Source organism: Papio anubis, chromosome 2 (genome assembly GCF_008728515.1).
Source record: "Papio anubis isolate 15944 chromosome 2, Panubis1.0, whole genome shotgun sequence".
Classification (NCBI taxonomy): Eukaryota; Metazoa; Chordata; class Mammalia; order Primates; family Cercopithecidae; genus Papio; species Papio anubis.
In genome coordinates, this window is record NC_044977.1 from 47032767 (window position 1) to 47057276 (window position 24510).

The window sequence follows — 24510 nt, forward strand, 5'->3', positions numbered from 1 at the left end:
GCGCACGCGCACAGCGCCCCGCCGCCCACCTTCAGGCTCTGGGCGGGACCTCCGGGCGGCGTGGGCGGGACCTCCGGGCGGCGTGGGCGGGACTCGACTCTTTGGCCCACCCCTCCGTGTCCCCGCTGCTCGCCAGTGGACGCCGACGTCATGACGTCGCGTTCCGTAGGGCTCTTACCCGGCTTTGGTGGGTCACGTGAGCTACTTTTCGCGCGAAACCTGGTTGTTGCTGGAGTGGCTGAGAGGATCGTGGTACTGCGATGGCGGTGAGCGCGCTGGCGCGGGGCGGGCGGGATGGTGCGGGCGCCGGGGTCATGGGTGCGGAGGCTGCGCGCTTCCCGTACTCTTGCCCCGGCCCGGGTCGGCGCTCTGGGTGAGGTGGGGCCCCAGGCTCTGGGGCGCAGCTGCTTTCTCGCCTGCACCCCGCGTGACGCTAGGCCACCTGGCGACTCGTCTCCCCACCACTGACCTGGGGCCCTGGGCTCCCTAAGCCGCGCCCGACCCGCTCAACCCCTGTCCTTTATTCACCGCACACGTGCTTATTGAGCGCCATCTGTATGTCTGGCGCTGAGTACAAAAGACAGGCCCCCATCTCACTGCACTTCTTAAAACTTTTTTTTTTTTTCAATTTCCCGATGATCCTTGTTCTGAACGCTACACTTACTTTCGTATTACCTTCTTGTCCCTTTGTCTTGTGTACTGTCTGTTTCACATCTGAGTTCCAGACCTCTTGTTTTGGTGGCTCTTCTATGCCATCTCTATCACAATACCTTGCACACTGTGTGTGCTGAAATAGCTCTAATGCTTAAGGGGGAGATAGTAAACAATAAACAGGTAAATAGGCAAATGACATAACCTCAGTGGTTTTTCATGGAGAAAGCACGGTGATGTGGGTGACCCGCTATTTGAGCTGCCTCCTATTTGTTTGGAAGCCACTGGCTCGGATTGCCCAGCAGAGAGCATTCCAGCTGAGAGAACAGCAAGGGCAAAGATCTGGAGGCTGGAAGGGGATTGGTGTGTTGGAGGACAAGAGTCACAGGTGGAGAGAGAGGAGGGAAGAACCCTGATAGTAAAAAGGAAGCTGTATCATGCCTCACCAGCTTCTTAGGTTTCTGACAGCGGCACCTTCTCTTGCAGGAATCATCGGAGTCCTTCACCATGGCATCCAGCCCGGCCCAGCGTAGGCGAGGCAATGATCCTATCACCTCCAGCCCTGGCCGAAGCTCCCGGCGTACTGATGCCCTGACCTCCAGCCCTGGCCGTGACCTTCCACCCTTTGAGGATGAGTCTGAGGGGCTCCTAGGCACAGAGGGGCCCCTGGAAGAAGAAGAGGATGGAGAGGAGCTCATTGGAGATGGCATGGAAAGGTAATTTCAATCAATGCCCTGGACTCAGCAGACAATTTTGCAGAGAGCCCATTGTGTGTCTGGTGGCCTGGCTTTGGGAGCTGGGAACAAATGAATCTGATGGCATTCTTGCCTTTGAGCACAGGTTGATCCAGGGTTCTGGGGAGACAGGTTTACAGAGCCGTGACATAGGTTTCTTTAACTTACTGTATGTAACTTGGAAAGACTAGACCCTAAGGGTTGGATAAGCCTAACTCCATAAGCACCCCAGGTAATGCAGAGCTCTCTAATCTGGAGGACTGCAACTCAAAAAGACAGGAAGCAGGAAGCCCAGTGTTTCATGGTAACTTTTCAAAGGAAAGGTGCATGGGGGAGGAGGGATCTGATAAATAAAGTTTTAGAGTCAATCAGCAACCGTTTATTATACGTAATGTGCACCATGCCCTTTGTTAGGAATGGTCTTGTTTGTTAGTAAACATGTGTTGGCCGGGCATGGTGGCTCACACCTGTAATCCCAGCACTTTGGGAGGCCGAGGTCGGCGGATCACCTGAAGTCAGGAGTTTGAAACCAGCCTGGTCAACATGGTGAAACCCCGTCTCTACTAAAAATACAAAAAATTAGCCAGGCGTGGTGGTGCATGCCTGTAGTCCCAGCTATTCAGGAGGCTGAGGCAGGAGAATCGCTTGAACCCAGGAGGCGTAGGTTGCAGTGAGCCGAGATCACGCCACTGCACTCCAGCTTGGGCGACAAGAGTGAAACTCAATCTCAAAAATAAATAAATAAATACATAAATAGGTTATCAAGACTTAATGCTAGGAGAGTGGAGTAAGCTCTGCGCATGAGCAAGGCTAGATTTCTACTCCTGCCTTACTCTGCGTTTCCAGCTGGGATCTGGTAGATATGTCAGTAGCGGAGTTGTGTGAATGCCCAGGAGCCTCGTGGAGATGCTCCTTTTGTGCCTTTCCAGCCTTAGCGTGTGTGAGAGTACTGTGCAGGGCGTCCTGCCATCCCTAGGATGTCAGACAGCTGAAGGGCTTTCAAGGGCACTCCAGACTGGATGGATCTTTGCTGTTACCAGTACCACCCCCAACGATGAGACTGCACATGCTGTAGACTGTAGAAGGAATGAGGAGTCTTTGGATAAATCCGCCCTGGACTTGGGGTCAGGGCATGGGGCCTGGACAGCTTCCCCATTCTGCTCAGTGGAGTTGTTCAGGCCGGATGCTCCTCCTCCGCTGTGTCCTCTCCCTGTCTTGACCCTTTCTCTTTGCTTCTCTTTTTCTTCAGAGAGTGAGAGGCCCTTGGCAGGGGGCTTCTGGGTAGAGGTAGCTGAGGGATAGCTGAGCCCAATTACATTTGTTTTTGTGGTTTTTCAAAAAAATTTTTATTGGGCTATAGTTTTTAGAGTTTGCCCCTTGCAAAAATACAATTCAATGCAAATTCAGTGTAAATTTCCTGAATTATGCAGGCTTCACCACAATCCAATGTAAGAACAGGGCCATTGTCCCATTGATGTCCCTCCTGCCTGCTTATAGTTCATTCTCAGTTCTTACCCAACCCACGGGCAACTGAGAATCCACTTACTGTCTCTAGATTTTCTAATCTGGTAATTTCATATAAATTGAATCATATTATATATGCCCTTTTGTGATGAGCTTTTTTCACTTAGTGTGGTTTTAAGGTCTTTCTGTGTTGTTGCATGTGCAGCACTCCATTCCTTTTGGTGGCTGAATCATATTTCTTTGTGTGGAGATAACACATCCATTCATCAGTTGATGGACGTTGGGTTCCTCAAGCCTTTTGGCGATTATGAATAATGTTGCCATGAACATTCATTACAGGTGTTTTTTTTTTGTTTTGTGTGTGTGTGTTTTTGTTTTTGTTTTTTTTTTTTTCTGAGTTTTGCTCTGTCGCCTAGGCTGGAGTGTACTGCCACAATCTCAGCTCACTGCAACCTCCGCCTCGCAGGTTCAAGCAATTCTCCTGCCTAAGCCTCCTGAGTAGCTGGGATCATAGGCATTTGCCACCACACCCGGCTAATTTTTGTATTTTTAGTAGAGACGTGGTTTTGGTTTTGCCATGTTGGCCAGGCTGGTCTTGAACACCTGACCTCAGGTGATCCATCTGCTTCAGCCTCCCAAAGTGCTTGGATTACAGGTATGAGCCACCGCACCTGGCCTGTTACAGGTTTTTATGTGAACAGGTCTTTAATTCTGTTGGCTATGTAGGAGTGAGATTGTTGGTCTTGTGTTGAATCTTTTGAGGAACTGCCAGACTGTTTTCAAAAGCAGCTGCACCATTTTGCATTCCCACCAGCAACACACAAGGGTTCCACTCTTCCATGTTCTTGCCAACACTGGTCTTTTTAATTCTGGCCATCCCTGCAGGTGTGAAGTGGCATCTCATCCCTGATGGCTAATGATGTTGAACATCTTTTCGTACGTTTGATTGCTATATGTGTATCTTCTTCAGAGAAATCCTGGACCCACTTTTTAATTGGGTTGGTTGGCTTTTTATGATTGAGTTGTAAGAGGTTTTTTACTTATTCTGAATATAAGTCCTCTATCAGACATGTAATTTGCAGTTATTTTCTCCTCAATCTGGCTTGTCTTTTTCATGTTTTTAATGTTTTCTTTTGAGGTGCAAAAATTGAAATTTGATGTCCAGTTTACCTTTTTTTTTTTTTTTTTTTTTTTTTTTTTTTTTAAAAAATTTGAATTTTTTTTTCGTTTTTTTTTTTTTTTTTTTTTTTTTTTTTTTTGGTATGAACCAATTAGAAGTTTGCTGAGGGCATTTTGTGTGACTTGAGATCCAAGGAGAATTGGACCGATACCTTTTCCCTGAGAACACGGAAGAAATCAAACCTGGTCAACTCTGATATCTGCCTGGCTAGGTTCTGTTTGGGGCATCAACAGCATAAAAAGATGTGTTCTGACAGTAGTTTGACAACATTTATTGCAGAAAAATAGTAGCAGTTTCTCTTATCACCATTTAACTTGAAAAAAGGAGAATTCAAGGGGATTGTCTTGGGAAGGTGGTATGGCATGGGAGAAGGAGCTCTGGGCTTGGACTGTATTTTGACACCCAGGTCTGCAGAGCGACCATAGGCAAAAATCACATCTTCTCCTCAACTACCCATTTCCTCATCTTTCAGATGGAATAACGGTATCTCCCTCTCAGGAAAGAGAGCACTGCAGGGAAGTGCTTTGCACTCATTGGGTGCCTTATTAAGGCATTATTTCTCTTCGGTATCTGAAGGAAGATAATGTGGAAAATGTGTGTCTGATGATCTTGGAGTAGCTCAAAGGGTTGAGACAGTGGGTGGCCATTTCAGAGGGCTGGTTTGACTGACTGCGTAGAAGCCAGGACATCAGGTTGTTGAAGGCAGCATAGTCAGAGATGGGGAAAGTACAGGGAGAATTCCAGCCCTCGCAGGGAGTTGGGTTAGCTCTCTGAAGCCTTTTGGTCTAATGTTTTGTGGTTCCTTGAATTCTTTTATCTTACTGGGTGCATAGAACCTCTCTGGAGATCTACCTCCCCTTTTGTAATTGTGGTAAAATACACATAACAAAATTTACCTTTTTTTTTTTTTTTTGAGACAGAGTCTCACTCTTGTTGCCAGGCTGGAGTGCAGTGGTGCAATCTCGGCTCACTGCAACCTCCGACTCCCTGGTTCAAGTGATTCTCCTGCCTCAGCCTCCCAAGTAGCTGGAACTACAGGCGCCCACCACTGCGCGTGGCTAATTTTTGTATTTTTAGTAGAGACGAGGTTTCACCATGTTGACCAGGATGGTCTCGATCTTCTGATCTTGTGAGCCACCCACCTCGGCCTCCCAAAGTTATAGGCATGAGCCACTGCGCCTGGCCTGAAATTTACCATCTTAACCGTTTTTGTTTGTTTTTCTGTTTTTTGAGATGTTTTTCTGTTTTTTTCTTGTTGCCCAGGCTGGAGTGCAGTGACGCTATCTCGGCTCACTGCAACCTTGCCTCCCGGGTTCAAAGTGCTAGGATTACAGGCATGAGCCACTGCGCCCGGCCATTTTGTTTGTTTGTTTGTTTGTTTTCTGAGACAGGGTCTTACTCTGTCACCCAGGCTGGAATGCAGTGGCATGAACATAGCTCATTGCAGCCTCAAACTCCTGCACTCAAGCAATCCTCCCACCTCAGCCTCCTGAGTAGCTAGGACTATAGGCATGTGCCACCAGGCCTGGGTTATTTTCTTTTTTTTTTTTTTTTTGAAATGGAGTCTCGCTGTGTCACCATCAGGCTGGAGTGCAATGGCACAATCTCAGCTCACTGCAACCTCTGTCTCCCGGGTTCAAGTGATTCTCCTGCCTCAACCTCTCGAGTAGCTGGGACTACAGGCGTGTGCCACTACACCCAGCTAATTTTTGTATTTTTAGTAGAGGTGGGGTTTTACCATGCTCGCCAGGATGGTCTCTATCTCTTGACCTCGTGATTTGCCCACCTTGGCCCCCAAAGTGCTGGGATTACAGGTATGAGCCACCGTGCCCAGCCATTTTCTGTTTTTATAGAGATGCGGGTCTCACTATGTTCTTTTTTTTTTTTTTGAGACGGAGTCCCGCTCTGTTGCCCAGGCTGGAGTGCAGTGGCGCAGTCTCAGCTCACTGCAAGCTCCGCCTCCCCGGTTCAAGTGATTCTCCTGCCTCAGCCTCCCGAGTAGCTGGGACTACAGGCGCCCGCCACCACGCCCGGCTAATTTTTTTGTATTTTTAGTAGAGACGGGGTTTCGCCGTGTTTGCCAGATGGTCTTGATCTCCTGACCTCGTGATCCACCCACCTCAGTTTCCCAAAGTGCTGGGATTACAGGCGTGAGCAACCGCGCCTGGCCGGGGTCTCAACTATGTTAAGGCTGTCCTTGAACTCCTGGGCTCAAGTGATCCTCCTGCCTTGGCCTCCCAAAGTGCTGGGATTATAGAAATGAGCCACGGTGCCCAGCCATCTTAACCATTTTTCTGTGTATGGTTCGGTGGCATTAGGTACATTCATATTGTTGTGCAGCCACACCGCCATCCATCCACAAAAGTCTTTGCAGTTTGAAAACTGAAACTCTGTCTCGGTTAAACACTAACTCCCCATTCTTCCCAGTCCCTAGCAACCATCATTTTACTTTCTGTTTCTATGAATTTGACTGCTCAATGAGTGGAACCATACAGGATTTGTCCTTTTGTGCCTGGCTTCTTTCACTCAAAATCACGTCCTCAAGGTTCATCCATGTGCCAGCATGTGGCAGAGTTTCCTTCTATTTTAAGGCTGCATCATCCATCATATGGACAGATTGTGTTTTGTTCATTCATTGGAGATATTTTCTGAGCCTTCTGTGTTTCTGACCTGGAAGTGCTGAGCCTACCCACATTGGGGCTCCTGAACCTTACTCAACAGGCCCAGTTCCTGGATGGGGTTTGGTGCTTCGGGTTTTTCTTTTGGTCAGTAACCACATCTGTTTTGGGGCTCCCTCAGGGACTACCGTGCCATCCCAGAGCTGGACGCCTATGAGGCCGAGGGACTGGCTCTGGATGATGAGGACGTAGAGGAGCTGACGGCCAGTCAGAGGGAGGCAGCAGAGCGGGCCATGCGGCAGCGCGACCGGGAGGCCGGCCGGGGCCTGGGCCGCATGCGCCGTGGGCTCCTGTACGGTAAGTCCAGGTGCCTGCCTGCCCGAGGGGCTGGGAAGCTGGGAAGGAGTCCGGGAGGGGAGTAGAGGTGCTGGAGATGACTACAGTAGCAGGTGTCTCTTGCCTCCCCAGACAGCGATGAGGAGGACGAGGAGCGCCCTGCCCGCAAGCGCCGCCAGGTGGAGCGGGCCACAGAGGACGGCGAGGAGGACGAGGAGATGATCGAGAGCATCGAGAACCTGGAGGATCTCAAGGGCCACTCTGTGCGCGAGTGGGTGAGCATGGCGGGCCCCCGGCTGGAGATCCACCACCGCTTCAAGAACTTCCTGCGCACCCACGTGGACAGCCACGGCCACAACGTCTTCAAGGAGCGCATCAGCGACATGTGCAAAGGTGTGGCTTTCCTCAGCTCCCGCCTCAGCCCCTGTAGTACCTCCATAAATCTTCCCACAGAAAGTTTTCCCAACCCAGTGAACACGTGAAGTACAGGGCATGTGACTGAGAGGTCTGTCAGAGAAACCAAAAGGATTAAGTTTTGCATCAGGGCTCTCCTGCTGGCTGTGCAGTGACCACATCTGGGCCACCAAAGCATTTTTTTGATAAGCTTGTAAATGGACAGATTTTATATAAAAATCTGGATTACTACTTTGATATATGTAATAGGAATTGTCTTTTTTTTTTTTTTTGTGACGGAGTTTCGTTCTTGTTTTTGTTTCCCAGGCTAGAGTGCAATGGCACAGTCTTAGCTCGCTGCAACCTCCGCCTCCAGGGTTCAAGTGATTCTCATGCCTCAGCCTCCCAAGTAGCTGGTATTACAGGCATGCGCCACCACACCTGACTAATTTTGTATTTTTAGTAGAGACGGGGTTTCTCCATTTTGGTCAGACTGGTTTGGAACTCCCGACCTCAGGTGATTTGCCCACCTTGGCCTCCCAGAGTGCTAGGATTACAGGTGTGAGCCACCGTCCCCAGCCAGGCATTGACTTTTAAAAGGGACGTGTAGATCTTGATTCCTGCAATTCCTTCCCCTGCTTTTGTCCTGTGTTTGACAGTTTATTCATAGGTTTTCTTCTAGGCTCTTGTAAGGCATTTTGTGTTTATAGTTCTGTAGGCACTCTGCTCGTGTTTAACCCCCCAGCAACTTTGTGCACCATGTGACAGGCCCATTTTACGGAGTGGAGAGTTGAAGCTCAGGCTATGTCACAGCGGAAGTGTGGTAGACCTAGAAGTGAAAGCTGGACTTTCTAGGTCAAAGTCAATGGTCGGGGTGGGTAGGCCTCACTTCTCACACAGACATTGTTGCCGTCCAGCCCTGTTCTCATGCTTCTTTAACTCTCTTCCCACCATGCCTCCCTCTAGAGAATCGTGAGAGCCTGGTGGTGAACTATGAGGACCTGGCAGCAAGGGAGCACGTGCTGGCCTACTTCCTGCCCGAGGCGCCGGCGGAGCTGCTGCAGATCTTTGACGAGGCTGCCCTGGAGGTGGTACTGGCCATGTACCCCAAGTACGACCGTATCACCAACCACATCCATGTCCGCATCTCCCACCTGCCTCTGGTGGAGGAGCTGCGCTCGCTGAGGTGAGCTGAGGGCAGGTGAGGATGGCAGGTCTGAGCTCAGTGCTGGGTAACTCGGTCGTGATTCCAGAGCGCGCTCGTGGTGTGGGCGGGGCGGGGTGCAGCCAGCAGCACCCTCATCGCAGGTGAGTTGTGGTTGCGCAGGAGTGTGATGGGAGGGATCTTCCCAGGCGGGGGCTGGGCCCAGTTTCCAGGACAGTGTGTTGGGACACCCTCGTCTGCAGCCTGGCCTCACCCTAGCTCACGGCTTCTGATGCTCCCTCTGCCTCTGCAGGCAACTGCATCTGAACCAGCTGATCCGCACCAGTGGGGTGGTGACCAGCTGCACTGGCGTCCTGCCCCAGCTCAGCATGGTCAAGTACAACTGCAACAAGTGCAATTTCGTCCTGGGGCCTTTCTGCCAGTCCCAGAACCAGGAGGTGAAACCAGGCTCCTGTCCCGAGTGCCAGTCGGCCGGCCCCTTTGAGGTCAACATGGAAGAGGTGAGAGAGGCCACAGGGCCTGCTGCCAGCTCTCCTTAGGGGTGCCCAGTATGCAGGGCCTTACTGGCCTCTCAGGCTGTGGAAGACCAGTGTGGGCAGCCTCAAGAAGCAAGATAGAATTGTGTGTTGGCCACACCCTGGGGTGGACCCAATCTGTCTGGCCAGTGAGCTTAGTTTGGCCCACACGGTGTTTTTAGGAATTCAAGTCAATATTTAGGTGGGGCAATTTTGTTTAAACCATTCAAGTTTATGGCTCCTCTTGAAACATGGGAAGATCTGGCAAACATGGGAAGAAGCAAACAGGTCCTGCTTCTTGCTAAGTTGCTCCTTCAGAATGTGTGCTTACCAGTCTCCAGGGGGCCATCACTTGCGTGGGGCGGCTGCAGTCCTATCGGGACTTCCCCTCGGCTTGTTTTGGGGACCTGCCTGGCTCATATGGGGCCTCTGGACCATACCAACCTCTTGCACCATATTCAGGAGATGCTGCCAAAGCCTCTGGCCTTAAGGTCTTAGGCACATTACATGTGCCTTTGTACTTGAGCTTCCCTGTCTGTAAATGGGCTTGTCGTAGTCCCTGTGGTGGCGCCCAGGCCCCCTGACTGCCTTGCTGCTGTGGCTGTTGGCTGTCCTCTTCTCACCGCTCTGCAGTTCTGAGAACTGTCCCAGCTCGAGGCGCCTTGCCAGAAAATGCCTCAGAGGTCCCACCTGTGGCCATCTACAGCCAAAAGCTGACCCCTGCCTCAGGTGGGACAGCTGCAGGCCAGATGCCTGCTGAGCCACGTCTTTGCTCACTCTTCCCATGCCCTGTCTGTCTCCCTCAGGCCTTGCTTCTAGGGACCTGAGATAGTACCTGGTAGAGGGTTAACAGTTACAGCTATCATTCATGGAGTACTTATCAGTGCCAGGTAGTGGGTGGTTTATTACCTGGTCCTTTTTCACAGCTTGTGAGGCAGGAACTGTTACTGGCCCCACTTTTCCGAGTGTTTAGAGAACTGGCTGAGGTCACCCAGCTAGAATGTGGATCAGAGGTCCACAGCTCAGGCATCTTGATCCAGAGCATGTGCTTTTTAACTGCAGTGCGTGTTGTGAGATAATGGACACGAAATGACATGGCACAGTGCTAGCCTGTGATACTTGACAGTGACAGCCAAGACTTCCTGTAACTTACATTTATCAGATGCTGGATTAGGTTGATGTATGTTTGACTTGCTTTAATTCTCATTGTGAGGTTGCAGAGAAGGCACAGAGAAAGGAAGTCACTTGCCCAAGATCACACAGCTTAGACACAGAACCAAGGCAGCCTGGTTCCAGCATTGGTACTCAAGACAGCTCAGCTGTACAGCATAGAGCAGGTGCTGAGTCTGGCAGTCAGAAGGCATCCCAGAGGGATGGTGGCAGGAGTGGGTACTGTCCACTGATGTGCTAAGTAGCCATGAACTCATTCCTTGCTGTCTTTGGCTCTCCATTTGCCACTCAGGAGTCGGAATCCTGCCTGTTGTCCCGCCTGGTGGGGGGTCAAGGTTGGGTGACATAGTAAGTCAGTGCTTTGAGGCCTTCTCTGTGTCCCTCGCAGACCATCTATCAGAACTACCAGCGTATCCGAATCCAGGAGAGTCCAGGCAAAGTGGCGGCTGGCCGGCTGCCCCGCTCCAAGGACGCCATTCTCCTTGCGGATCTGGTAGACAGCTGCAAGCCAGGAGACGAGATAGTAAGTGGCCAGGGGTAGGCTGGAAGGGAGCCAAGTTGCAGAGGGAATTGGCAGAAGCAGTTGTGGCTGGGCTGGTGGAGGTGTGTATGGTCGCAGGGGCACTCAGGCTAGCATCTGTTTTTGCATGGCTGAGGCAAAGAACTTTATCTCCTCTGGTGGATGGGTTGTTGGAATGGTGGGTTTAGGAGGGCTTTTACTGAGTTACTCATCTTGATGTCTGTAATGTGGAGCACTTGCAATAGGAGAAATTGGAGGAAGGCAGCACGGAGGTGGGCCCCCACTCTGCCTGTGGCCCCTCGGTTAGGCTCTGACTTCTTGGCCCCTCCCTTTCCCCAGGAACTGACTGGCATCTATCACAACAACTATGATGGCTCCCTCAACACTGCCAATGGCTTCCCCGTCTTTGCCACTGTCATCCTGGCCAACCACGTGGCCAAGAAGGACAACAAGGTCGCTGTAGGGGAACTGACCGATGAAGATGTGAAGATGATCACTAGCCTCTCCAAGGATCAGCAGATCGGGGAGAAGGCAAGTGGAAGGCAGGGGCTGCCAGGATGCTGTGAGGGGACATGGAGGTTTGCTGGGGGTGTGGCAGGCATCTAGGGCTCACTGCTCAAACCTTGCCTTATTCCCCTGGAGCTCAGTTAAGCTTGTCTGGAAGGGAGGCCCTGTGCTCCAGGGAAGAGGTAAACTCGCATTGGGGATGGGTGAACCTGGTTCTGGTTCTACCATGGGCCAGCGAGGTAGTGGGATAACTTGGATGACCTCTCTGAGCCTGTGTGGTGGGGAGGAGTCCCCTGCTGAGGATAGGGTTGCGACGAGAAGAGCTCTTCCTTTAGCAGATCATTTCGAGCTGTGGTTTGAAATTGGAACAGAGGCAGGCAATAGGATAATTTGTGTCATGAGGGATTCCTAGGGATCCAGTTGTGGCCAATGGGAGATTTTTCAGAAAAACAACCCAGAATGGTGGTGGTGTTTTGTTTAGTTTAGTTTTGTTTTGTTTTGTTTTTAAATAGAGATGGGAGTCTCACTATGTTGCCCAGGCTGGTCTCAAACTCCTGGCTTGTCTCACACTCCTGGCTCAAGATCCTCCCACCTTGGCCTCCCAAAGTGCTGGGCTTACAGGTGTGAGCCCTTGTGCCCAGGCAGTTGGGCAGTTGGTTTTTAATGTAGACATTCTTACTGAAGGATGAGGAGATGGGGGTTTATGTTGCAGAAATATGGATTACTTAAACAGAACGTCAAATTTTTGTTGATAAAAGTCCTTTGCTGTTTCTCCCACAGTACCTCCATCCTGCCCCAGAGCACTGCATGTTCTCAAGCTCACTGCTCTCCCCTTTCTCTTCCTTCCTTCCTTTTTTTTTGAGATGGAGTCTCTGTGTCACCCAGGCTGGAGTGCAGTGGCGCAATCTCAGCTCACTGCACTCCTGGGTTCAAGTAATTCTCTTGCCTCAGCCTCCCGAGTAGCTGGGATTACAGGCACGCATCACCACACCTGACTAATTTTTGTATTTTTAGTAGAGACAGCATTTCATCATGTTGGCCAGGCTGGGCTCGAACTCCTGACTTCAGGTGATCCACTTGCCTCAGCCTCCCAAAGTGCTGGAATTACAGGCACGAGCCACCACGCCCGGCCTTCGAGTCAACTTGAAGTTCAGTTTTTAATGCAGAGCAGTTTAGTTTGCCCTTTAGCCTCCACTCTTCTGCTGCCCTCTGGCAACATAAAATTCAGATCCCATTTGGCTTCTTCAGCGAACTGGATGATTTCCTTCTGATGTATGTTAACCCCCCAGGGACAGGAGCCATCGCTGGCTTAATCACCTCTGTCCCCAGAGCCTGGCTGCAGGAGGCCCTGAGTAACTCTGAAGGAATGGATGGTGGGGTAAGGAGAGCTGCATCCAGGCTGCAGGCCAGCTGATAGGTTGTTTTGGTTGTTTCTCTCCATCCACCTTCCCCTGAAGCCTGTGGAGCCCCCTTTCTTGGTTTCTTTGTGGCATGGCTATGGTTGTCCCTTCCTTTTCCTCCTCACCCATCACATTTACCCATGTCTGCCTGCCCCTTAATATTCCTACACATGCATGGTTTGTTCTGTTCCTTTCTTTACTCCTTGAGGCATGTTCTGCAAGTGGGTAGGGTAGTTTTATGTCTCGGTTCCTTTCCTCAAGTGTATTGCATGTCTTTGCATCTACTGTGAGAAGCTGCTGCAGGCTAGATGCAAACCCAGTAGGGGCAAAGCATCCAGCATTTGTGGGCTTATACATTACTGTCATTGTTCAGGAAAGCTCCAGAAATGCATCCCTGGCATGGGTTGGTATTGGTGCCATTCCTTCCCAGCTCTTGGCCATCTAACCTAGTCTGTGAAAATTTGGGGTTCCCATAGGAGAGGTGGGTGTTTCTCAGCCTCAGGAGGCCAGGAGCTTCAGTTCAGCCAACACACATTCATTCCTGGAAGACCTGCTAGGGCCAAGTTCTGGGGATACAGTGGTGAGTAAGTCAGATATGACACTTGTGCTCAGAGCTCATCTTTTACTAGGGTTCCCAATAATAGGAAATAGACAAGATCTTTTCACGTAGTTTTACGTGCGATCAAGACAGTCACACAGGCAAAGAAAGCCAGGACCTCCTAGCCTTCTACCCTCACCACCTGCAGAGGCTCATGAGTGCTACCACGGTGGACACCTTTGCAGAATTTCATCCAGATGTTTGAGCCAATTTCTTCAGGCTTGGGTGGACTTGGCCCTGTTGGGGTCTTGCAGTCCCTAAGCAGCTGGGCCACCTGTGTCCCACATGCTTGTCTGTGTCTGTGCCTACCACGCCAAAGGAGCTGCATGCTTCAGGAACACCCTTCTGGCACCTTCTCTTTGCCGTGATCTTCAGCCACTAATCTCCCACTCTGTTGATTGAAGAGGTGAGAGACCCATAGGTGAGCGTGTGGTGGGCATGGCATGCCTGGGCACTAATATGGCATCTGCCAGGGCCATCCCCATGTGCCTGTGGAGCCCCAGGTTCCAGAACGACTTGTTCCCCAAATGGAGGCAGCCCTGCCCCACTCCCGTGTCTTGATGCCTGCTATTTGTGTCTACATTGAGCACCTTCCTCCTTTACTTGTCCCCAGCTGACTTCTGTCTTCTACAGATTCCACCTCCAGCAGGAAGCCCTGCAGACTTCTGCAACTGACTTTTCGTATTTGTTTTTATTTTGAGTAGTTATCCTTGAGGGATCAGGAGGCTTCACAAAGAAATCCGGGTGCTTTTTGAAAATCCAAGATCTGTGGGTGCTGGCTCTGTGTTCCTCTCTGGTAGTGCTGATGGAGCTGAGGCATAGCTGCCCTTGCGGGCGGGACCTGTGTCCCCAGGTTTACTCTGTCTCCTACTCTGTCAGTTTCACAGCCCTGCCTGCCTTCCGTGGGCCCTGGACACTGATTGGGTAAAGTATTAAAGAGATCAGGGTCATGCCCAACACTTAGATTTTAAAGAACTAACAGAAGCAGCATGCAGTCTGAAGCCAGATTTTTTAGGTTTGAATTTTGGCCTAATCCTTAGGATGGTCAGATGAGTCACCCTTATCTATAGAAATGAGAGGATGAGAGTAAACACTCATAGAGATGTTATAAAGATTGAATAAATCAGTGCATATAAAGTACTTGGCTCTTGGCGAGTGCTCAGTATCTGGCTGTTATTGCACATGGCTACAAGAGTTAAACTATTTGTACAAAAACTGGATGGAAGAGCCTGTGACAGGCGTGCAGAAAGCATAAGCAGCCAGTAAGTAGGAAAAAAATAGCTTGGAGCCTGGTGCTTTAGGAATTTTACATAACGTTATCTCAGGCTCATGGTACCCATGCAGGTGGGTGCTTTCTCTCTATTTGCTGGGTGGCACTCACAGTACCCACTCAGTTGGGCACTCTATCCCTGTTTGCTGGGTGTGGAGACTGAGGAGTGCTAGGAAGCAGCACAGCTAGAGCCATGAGGAGCATGAGCTTTGGCTTCAGATGCATCTGGGGTCAAGTCTTGCCTCTCTTCTAGGAGAAAATGTTTTGACCTGAGCCTTGGTTTCCTCTGTAGGATGGAGAGAAACAGGGTTATTATGAGAATTACATGAGGTAATTCATGGAAAGCACTGTTATTCCCTGGCAGGTCTGGGATTTGATTCTGCCCCACTTTCTAGCCATTAAATTAGCCTGTTACTCTCTCCTGGAGTAACTGGGTCAGCAGTGGAAGGCACAGCAGGCAGTGTAGGCATTCGCACATTTGCGCTCCTTGCCCTCCAGTCCCACGGGGAAGTCCCCCTGGATGCAGTGGTTGCTTTACAGGAGGGGGATTGAGTTGGGCAATCTGCCCTGCATAGCAAGCAGGAAGCGTTTGGCCCTGGAGGGAGACATTACCTCATCCTGCAAGGTTGCTCGCTACAAAAACTACACAGGGAAATGAGCTGGGTTAAGAGGAGTCAAGGACTGGCAGTCTTGGCACATCCAGCACGAGGTGTTTTGGGGCGTGAGAGGTCCGTGGAGGTTTGCCCAGCATCCGCAGCACAAAGTAAGGGTTTCATAAGGGAGTCATTATACTTACTGAAGACTTAGTATCTGCTTGGCATTGTCTAGGTAATTTCTAGATAGCAGTGGTCCTATGAGGTAGGTTTCATCTGTGCCCGTTTTACTGATGAATAAACTAAGGCACAAGAGGTTAGATAAGTTGGCCACAGTCACATAGCAAGTGGCAGAGTCAGCAGCCTGGCTTGAGTCCATGCTCCCAGTGACTGTATTGTGCCAATAGTTGGTGAGTTTATTTGGTTATTGTGAGTTCCGTGGGCACTCTGTGGCATAAGGCCTGGCCCACATTTTAAAACACTGTACAGAAAATTTCAAACAGGTATGTGGAATGGTGTAATGAACTTCGACTATTTGTCTTAGTCCATTTTCTGCTGCTACAACAGAATACCATAGACTGGGTAATTTATAATGAACAGAAATTTATTGGCTTATGGTTCTAGAGGCTGGGAAGTCCAAAATTGAGGGCTGGCATCTGGCGAGGGCCTTCTTGCTGTGTCATCCCATGGCAAAAAGGTGAGAGTTAAAGAGACAGTGAGAGCCCAAAGGGGGCCAGACTCATCCTTAAGGACCTACTCCCTGGATAGCAGTGCTTTTATTTTCCATTCATGAGAGCAGATCCCTCATGGCCTGATCACCCCTTAAAGGTCCCACCTTTTAATACTGGTAAATGGGGGATTAAGATGCCAACACATGCTTTCTGGGGGGGTACATTCAAACCGTAGCATGCTACCCAGCTTCCACAGCTGTCATAGTCACAGCCAATCGTGTTTTCTTAATGCACCACCCATTCACCCTTAGTATATTTCAAGGCAAATTCCAGGCATGCTGTTTTTTTCTGTAACTACATCAGTAAGTATATGAAAAAGAAAAAGCTCTTTTTGAATAAAGCTAACCACACTACCATTATCTCACTTTAAGAGATAATTAACAATTCCTTAATATTCAGTATTCTGTTGGTGTTCACATTTTCCTGATTATCTTACCCCTTCCCCCTGTTTTTTGCAGCTTCTTGGAGTCATTATCCAAATAAGGTCCATAAATTGTGATTGGTTGATGTCTCTTAAGTCTCATAATCGTTAGATCTTTTCTCTATCTCTTTTTTTCCTTGTAATTTTTTTTGTGAAAGAAACTGGGTCATTTGTCCTGTTGAGCCTTGCAGTCGAGATGTTACTAATTATGTCCCCATTAGACACATGCCTCTGTCGCCTGTGTTTTCTGTAATTTGGCAGTCAGGCACTGAAGCCTAGTCAGATAAATGCCTGCTTATTTTCTTTGACTTACTAGTTTTAAAAATAATGAATTGGTTCCCAGGTGACCTGGGTATCATAACAGATGAATAGGCCCACCGGGTGTTGAGGTTTCCACGCTGCAGGTGTCATCCCTACGATGCTCAAGTGTCCCTTTTTTGCCAGCGTGAACCTATTCATGTTGGCTCCTGAGTTCTGTTGACATGACCTTAGTTGTCTTTGAGTGCTTTTTTGCTTTCTGGTAGAAGATAACGCAGGCTTCTTTTGTACATTTCCTGCCCCAGACCTGGAATCGGACATTTCTCCAAGAAGCCCTGTGGGAAGTGTTGCTTTCTTTCAGAGGGAGATACCTCTAAAGCTGTATGAATTTGGTGGTGCAGGCAGGACACAGGATGGGGGTCTCCCCTACACCTTCAGGGCTGGTTTTCCTGCCTTAGTGCCCTCTCCCCAGGGGAGGGCCAGTGCTTTCTGAGCTCCTTTGTCCTGTAAAGAGGGAAGGATGTGGGTGTGGCCAGTGCAGGGGGGTATGAAGGATGAAAGTCATCAAAACACGGCTGTGCTGCAGGTAGAGTTGGAAGCAGTCTCCTACAAGCAAGAAATGTCTTTGATGTCTCTGATTCTATCTTTAAAATTCATGAAGATTTTGCTCTCTCCCTGTCTCTTTCTTTCTCTCTCACACACACACTGAAATAGAGAGAAATGTTCCAGTGACTCACCAGTTAGAATTACTTCCTGGTGGACACATCTCCCAGATGTGCCACATTGAATGCGTTGATGAGGCAGGCACTTGCATGAACTGTTGCATTTGTACCCACCCTTCTGTGAGTTGGGTGTTGCCATCTCTCTTTCCATCATGAGGAAACTGAGGCTTGGGGTAGGCCAGTGCCATGACAGACCTGGTTCTCGTCTCATTTCTTCTCTTGGTCTGTGATCTTGGGAAAGGCCTTTCTGAAATATGTCAAGATTAGGGGTTCAGATTAAGATTCTTCTAATCTCCAAAGTTCTGTGATTCTTGGGAAGAGCAAACTAATGAAAAGCTTTAGAGTCGGGCACGGCTTGATACCAGGGCCTGATGCAGTTGCAGCAGTTGTGGAAGTGGGTATCTTTGAGCTGGGGAAGTCCTGGTTCCCTGATGCCAGAGCGTGTGGGTGACCTACTCTGTGAGTATCTGTTCCCATTTCTGTCATTCTCCCTCCCTTTCTCAGATCTTTGCCAGCATTGCTCCTTCCATCTATGGTCATGAAGACATCAAGAGAGGCCTGGCTCTGGCCCTGTTTGGAGGGGAGCCCAAAAACCCAGGTGAGCACCCGCCTTTCCTCTGCAGAGGTGTTAGCAGCTTTCTCTTTGAGGTGCCAGCATTCGAAGAATGAATGACACGGTGTTTTTAAAGCCTGGGTGCTGGGGAGAAAGAAGGTATTAAAAGATGGTCTGGCTAGGTGTGACTTGTTCTTCAAGGGAGAGGGTGGCCCTGAGTTGGGCATTCTGGGTGTCGGGCTGTTGGTCAGGGAGCCAGTGTCTGCCTGCTTTTGTGATTTAAGCAAATGAGTCTTTGCTTCTCTTCTATTTAAAAAATACTTTGTCTTTTAAAAAACTGTTTTAAGTACAAAAATACTATTGACACATGGGTATGTATATTTATATTACACTTTTATAGAACACTAAAAGTCACAGGTGAGGCTGATCTCCCCATCGACCTCCCCTTCTCATCCTAGTCCCTCCCTTTGTGGCCATTTACAATTACACAGCAAACACAGGGTTTCATGACTACACGCATTTATGTGTACAACCACAGCATCCCCTGTGTGTGCCCAGTGCTGTGCCTGTGCGAAGCGCACCCCGCCAAGCTCTCCCGCTCAATGCCACACTGCGGCATCTTTTCTTGTTAGTGCATACAGAGCAAGTGCATTCTTTTAAATGACTCTATCGTGTCACCGGATAATGCAGTTTATTTAGCTCTCCCTTTGGAGAACACCTAGATTGTTTCTGGTATTTCACATTCGCCAAGGACATCTCATGCATCCCTCCTCTGCACCCATGTGTGTGTCCCTGGGAGTGCCCAGAGTGGGACTGCATGGCGTAGGGTATTGTATCCCTTTCGAGAGAGACTGTGCCTTACCATTCATAACAAGTAGACTGAGGAATTGGTGGAGGATGCAACTGTGCCCTCCTCCTCTCACTTCCCACTCTCCTCCTCCCCCGCTTCCACTCGTCCCCTCCAGGTGGCAAACACAAGGTACGTGGCGATATCAACGTGCTCTTGTGTGGAGACCCTGGCACAGCAAAGTCGCAGTTTCTCAAGTATATTGAGAAAGTGTCCAGCCGAGCCATCTTCACCACCGGCCAGGGGGCGTCAGCTGTGGGCCTCACGGCATATGTCCAGCGGCACCCTGTCAGCAGGGAGTGGACCTTGGAGGCTGGGGCCCTGGTTCTGGCTGACCGAGGAGTGTGTCTCATTGATGAATTTGACAAGGTGGGTCCCTGGGTCATGGAGGCTGATGGGACTCGGGGTGTGTATGTGGGATTGGGCCTTAGCGAGGGGAATGGTGTTAATGGGATGCATTGGGACCTCATTGGAGACTTAGTGGTAGGAGCACGAACCATGCTAAGGGCCGGCCATTTTAATCTTGCAGATGAACGACCAGGACAGAACCAGCATCCATGAGGCCATGGAGCAACAGAGCATCTCCATCTCGAAGGCTGGCATCGTCACCTCCCTGCAGGCTCGCTGCACCGTCATTGCTGCCGCCAACCCCATAGGTGCAGCAGGCACCCTGACTGCTGGGGCTGGGGTGGGACACAGGGAGGTCCCACCTGCTTGAATCGGGAGCCCACTGGGTCCCCAGGAGCCGATCTGAGGAAGTCACTGGGCAGCAGAGGGTTCCCCTCTTCTGCATATCCTGCCAGAGTGGGGAACAGTGAAAGTGGGACCTGGGACACCTGGGTTTCCTGTCGAGTCATGTTCCTGGATCCACCTTGGATGTTCTCAGAAGGCATGGGAGGAGAGCCCAGTACCCCACTGGCCGGGATGGAGTTGGCTGTTGGTCTCAGCAGCAAATGCTTGAAGAACCCAGGCTCTGTCACCCACTGTGTTCTTGGTTTTTCCTTCCGGGGAAGCAGTTGTGCTTTCTGTCTAAACTAGGCTATTTTGGGCATTGCTTGGGGTAAGCTCTTTGCTGTCTCAGACAGCAGGTGCTAAGTACCCACCCATGTCTTCCTCTTCCACTGCCCTTACCCCCTTCTGCCATCAAAGTGGCCTGGGGTCGCTGAGACGGGAGGATAGGGGAATCCACCCTGATAGAGATGCTCCCCTGTGTTTTAGGAGGGCGCTACGACCCCTCGCTGACCTTCTCCGAGAACGTGGACCTCACAGAGCCCATCATCTCACGCTTCGACATCCTGTGTGTGGTGAGGGACACCGTGGACCCAGTCCAGGTACAGCTCGCATGTGCCCGGTTTCCATGCACTGTGGTTTGGGGACCTCAGGTGAGGCTTGGTGTCATAACGGTGTGCCCAGCACAGGGGAGGGGCGCTGCAGGGGCCGTAACCTGTTTTCCAGGCCTGTTCCCTCAGTCTCTTCTCATGTCCAGAAGTCACCCTGATTTCTCTTTCCTTCACAGCACTCCCAACCCCCACCCGGAATAACCCACAATCCACCAAATCCTGTTGTCCCAACTTCTGAACCTGCCCGCCTCCCTCGCTTCTGCCTCTGACCTGAGGCACTACCATCATCTGAATTGGCCTCCTGGCACCCACGTAGACTGTCTTCCAGCTGAAGGCATAAATCAGATCAGCCCCATCCTTAACAACTGCTCAAGGCTTTCTGCTGTCACCAGAATAGAATCCATGGTCCTCCCCTCCAGCCCACACCCACCCTCTGTGCAGCTACCTCCTCCTTGCTCCCTTCTCTCACCTGCACCTGCCCTTCTGTCTCTCAAAAGGGCCAAGCGTTGGGGGCTCTCTTACGCTCCTTGCTCCTGGCACATGCGCTCCCACACTGTCACGTGACTTGCATCTCAGCATTGTCATCTCAGTTCTCTGTCCTTCAGGGATGAGCTTTGCCGGGCACCTTTAGCTAGAGGCATCTCCTTGGTCCCTTGATCCCATCACTCTATTTTTCTTCTGAGCATACTTTCCATAATCAATTTTTAAGACTATTTGTTTCCCCTTGTGGAGGTGGGCCCTGTGGGGACTCTGTCCCATTGTCTGGTTTGCCCCCCACACCCAGAACTGCCCTGCACATGGTCAGTGTAGTCAGTCTTGTTGAAAGAGCGTCACCCTTGTAGGGCACACATGCAGCTCTTCTCCAGCCACTGACCTCCCCAAGGTCGCGCACACCCACAGTCAGACCCACCCTCTCATGGCTTGTCTTAGGATGAGATGCTGGCCCGCTTCGTGGTGGGCAGCCACGTCAGACACCACCCCAGCAACAAGGAGGATGAGGGGCTGGCCAACGGCAGCGCCACCGAGCCCGCCATGCCCAATACATATGGTGTGGAGCCCTTGCCCCAGGAGGTCCTGAAGAAGTACATCATCTATGCCAAGGAGAGGGTCCACCCAAAGCTCAACCAGATGGACCAGGACAAGGTGGCCAAGATGTACAGTGACCTGAGGAAAGAATCTATGGTGAGAGCCCAGGAAGAGCCGGGAGGTGCGGTGCAGAGAAGGAAGTGCAGTGTGAGCCTTCTGACCGATGCAGCAGGGGCGGCGGCTGGTCAGTCCAAAAGGTGCCAGAGCAGGGAGGCATTAAAAAAAAATGAAGGTGCCAGGCATGGTGGTTCACGCCTGTAAATCCCAGCACTTTGGGAGGCCGAGGTGGGAGGATCATGTCAGGAGTTCGAGACCAGCCTGACCAACATGGTGAAACCCAAAGAGGCAGGAGAATCACTTGAACCTGGGAGGCAGAGGTGGCAGTGAGCTGAGATCGCACCTCCGCACTCCAGCCTGGGTGACAGAGTGAGACCCCATCTCAAAAACAAAAAACGAAGGTTGGGTACAGTGATTCATGCCTCTAATCCCAGCACTTTGGGAGGCCAAGGCAGGAAGATTGCTTGAGGTGAGTTCAAGACCAGGCTTGGCAACATAGTGAGGCCCTTTCTCTACAAAAAATGTTTTAAAACTTAGCTGGGCCTGGTGGTTTGTTCCTGTAGTCCCAGCTACTCAGGAGGCTAAGGAAGAAGGATCTACTTGAGCCCAGGAGTTCAAGCTACAGTGAGCTATGATGGCACCACTGCACTCTAGCCTTGGTGACAGAGTGAGACCCTGTTTCAAATAAAAATAAAAACAAAAAATGATAGGTATTAATATATACCTTAACCATTTTGTTTCAGATGAAATTTAAATGTGCATTCATTTGTCTCGGTATAGGGCTGGGGCCTTAATTGTTGACGTGCTTATTAAGTTCCATATTGACTTTGTGTAAATGTCATGCAAATGAACAAAAGTTCTTTGGCTCATTCATAGTGGAGCGGAAACTTAAAGGCAGCTTGCAAGCCATGGGAATGCCGAGTTCTTGTAGATTGCTGCTTCAGCCACACCCAATCAACACAGCAGCTTTTTAAATTTCTGCCTTTTAATTTTACCAAGTTTTTTCAGATCATTCCATTTAGTTTTCCTAAAAACAACTACTTTTTTTTGCACTTACATTGCACAGGATTATTCGATATTTAGTGTGTGACAATAACCAATACAGCTTGCCACAAATATAACAGCCTCTGAGATGTATAGAAGTCAGCTGGCGGGAGCAGAACTGTGCAGGTGTGATGGTGACAGGCGGTAAGCATGCAGCGTCCACCGGCATCCTCCAGTTTCGAGGAGGGATAGGAAGTGTGCATTCACTGGGCAGCGCAGTCAAGCATTCTGCATTTCTGCTGTGGCGCTGTCAGATGGGTCGTCTTGGCTCTGGGTGCTAAGAGCGCCGATGTTTTATTTTCCTTGCCTCTCTTTCCTGCCCGTAAAAGACCTGACGTGCTTCTCTCCAGGCGACAGGCAGCATCCCCATTACAGTGCGGCACATCGAGTCCATGATCCGCATGGCGGAGGCCCACGCGCGCATCCATCTCCGGGACTATGTGATCGAAGACGATGTCAACATGGCCATCCGCGTGATGCTGGAGAGCTTCATAGACACTCAGAAGTTCAGCGTCATGCGCAGCATGCGTAAGGTGTGTTCCGAGGTAGGGGCCTGACGGCAAGAGAAGGAGGCCGATCACACGTGGGTATCCGAGGCTCTGGCCTGGACGTGAACCCAGCAGCGGCAGCCTGTCTGACCTGGGTGCTAGCACATCGGGTAAAGGGAGTGTGGCAGGCATAGTGGGAGCGGGTGTTTGACTGAGGCTTTTTTCCTGCAGACTTTTGCCCGCTACCTTTCATTCCGGCGTGACAACAATGAGCTGTTGCTCTTCATACTGAAGCAGTTAGTGGCAGAGCAGGTGACATATCAGCGCAACCGCTTTGGGGCCCAGCAGGACACTATTGAGGTTCCTGAGAAGGACTTGGTGGATAAGGTATGGGCCCAGAAGGGAGGTGAGGGTCGGGGTTTGCTGCCTTGGGAGCTGCCAGTCCCCTGAAGGGGCTCCGTCATACTGGGTCGTGAAGTGGGTGGGCTGTTCATTGAATGCTTACAGTCTGTTGAGTCCAGTTCTGTGCCTGTAGTCTGACAGCAGGGGAGTGAGGTGAGTCTTGTTACTGCCTTCCTGTTGTACAGAGGGGGAGACAGATACAGGGCAGCCAAATAACTTGTCTCAGTTTACACGCGCAGCTTGCACAGCAGAGATTTGAAGCCCCTTAATCGGCCTCTCCACTCCTGTATATTTTCCTCCCATAAATAGAGGTGATGGTGTCTGAAAGTGCATTGTATATGGGTGCTCTGGAAACAGCCTGTTCTCACACCACTGATGGTTCACTGGACACTTCCTCCTTGCAGGCTCGTCAGATCAACATCCACAACCTCTCTGCATTTTATGACAGTGAGCTCTTCAGGATGAACAAGTTTAGCCACGACCTGAAAAGGAAGATGATCCTGCAGCAGTTCTGAGGTCCTGCGTCATCCAGAAAGATTTGGTTTGAGGCAGTCAGACTGAGTGATCAGTGCCCTCTGTGCTTTATGGGCACAAAACCAGAGCACTCCATGAACTTGGGGTGCTAGGGTCAGGGCTTGTAGCAGGATGTCTGGCTGCACCTGGCATGACTGTTCGTTTCTCCAAGCCTGCTTTGTGCTTCTCACCTTCTGGGTGGGATTCCTTGCCAGTGTGTCTTACTTGGTTGCTGAACATCTTGCCACCTCCGAGTGCTCTGTCTCCACTCAGTACCTTGGATCATAGCTGTGAGTTCAGGATGCCTGCACGTGGTTTAGGTGTTAGCCTCCTTACGTGGATGTCAGGAGAGCTGCTGCCCTCTTGGTGTGAGTTTCGTATTCAGGCTGCTTCTGCAACCTTTGGCCAGAGACCTGGTTGAAGATGTTTGTAATCTTTTCAGTCTCCTGCAGGTTTCTGTGTCCCTGTGGTGGAAGAGGGCACAACAGTGCCAGCGCAGCAGCCTGGGCTCCTAAGTCGCAGGGATGGGATGTGAGTCATGTGGATTATCCACTCATTACCAGCTGCCATTGCTGCCTGTTTCCCCACTCTCTTATTCGTGCATTAAGTTTGGTTTCTGTAGTTTTAATTTTTAATAAAGTTGAATAAAATATAAACGCTGGTATCTGTTGGCTTCCATTCTGCTTTAATAAGTAACCTGGACTTCCTCTGAAGGCCCTTTCCACCTTCTCCCTTTAGAGTTCTGTAGGAGATAGGTTGGGTTAAAAAAGCTGTTTTGTTTGTGGATGTAGAGAAAGCAAAAATGATATGGATGTCCCCATGGAACTTGGTTTGCTGTTACTGCCTCTGTGATATCTAAGTGGAATTCATGGAAATCTTAGTTAGACATATGTATAGAAGGACTAGAGGTGGTGTAGCCCACCTCCCAATGGGG

At 50.3% G+C, this 24510-nt stretch overlaps 1 protein-coding gene across 1 annotated transcript; it reads left to right on the forward strand.

Annotated features, from left to right (window-relative positions):
- Positions 1-24232, forward strand: MCM2 (minichromosome maintenance complex component 2). The gene is made up of 16 exons (XM_003906917.4): positions 1-266; positions 1138-1367; positions 6829-7004; positions 7116-7376; positions 8343-8562; positions 8834-9041; positions 10615-10749; positions 11086-11277; positions 17751-17844; positions 18765-19015; positions 19176-19302; positions 19865-19977; positions 20917-21168; positions 22524-22706; positions 22893-23048; positions 23468-24232. Exons 1-16 carry the CDS (start codon positions 261-263, stop codon positions 23576-23578), a joined length of 2715 nt encoding a protein of 904 aa, XP_003906966.1. The 5' UTR covers positions 1-260; the 3' UTR covers positions 23579-24232.
- The last annotated feature ends 278 nt before the right edge of the window (positions 24233-24510 follow it).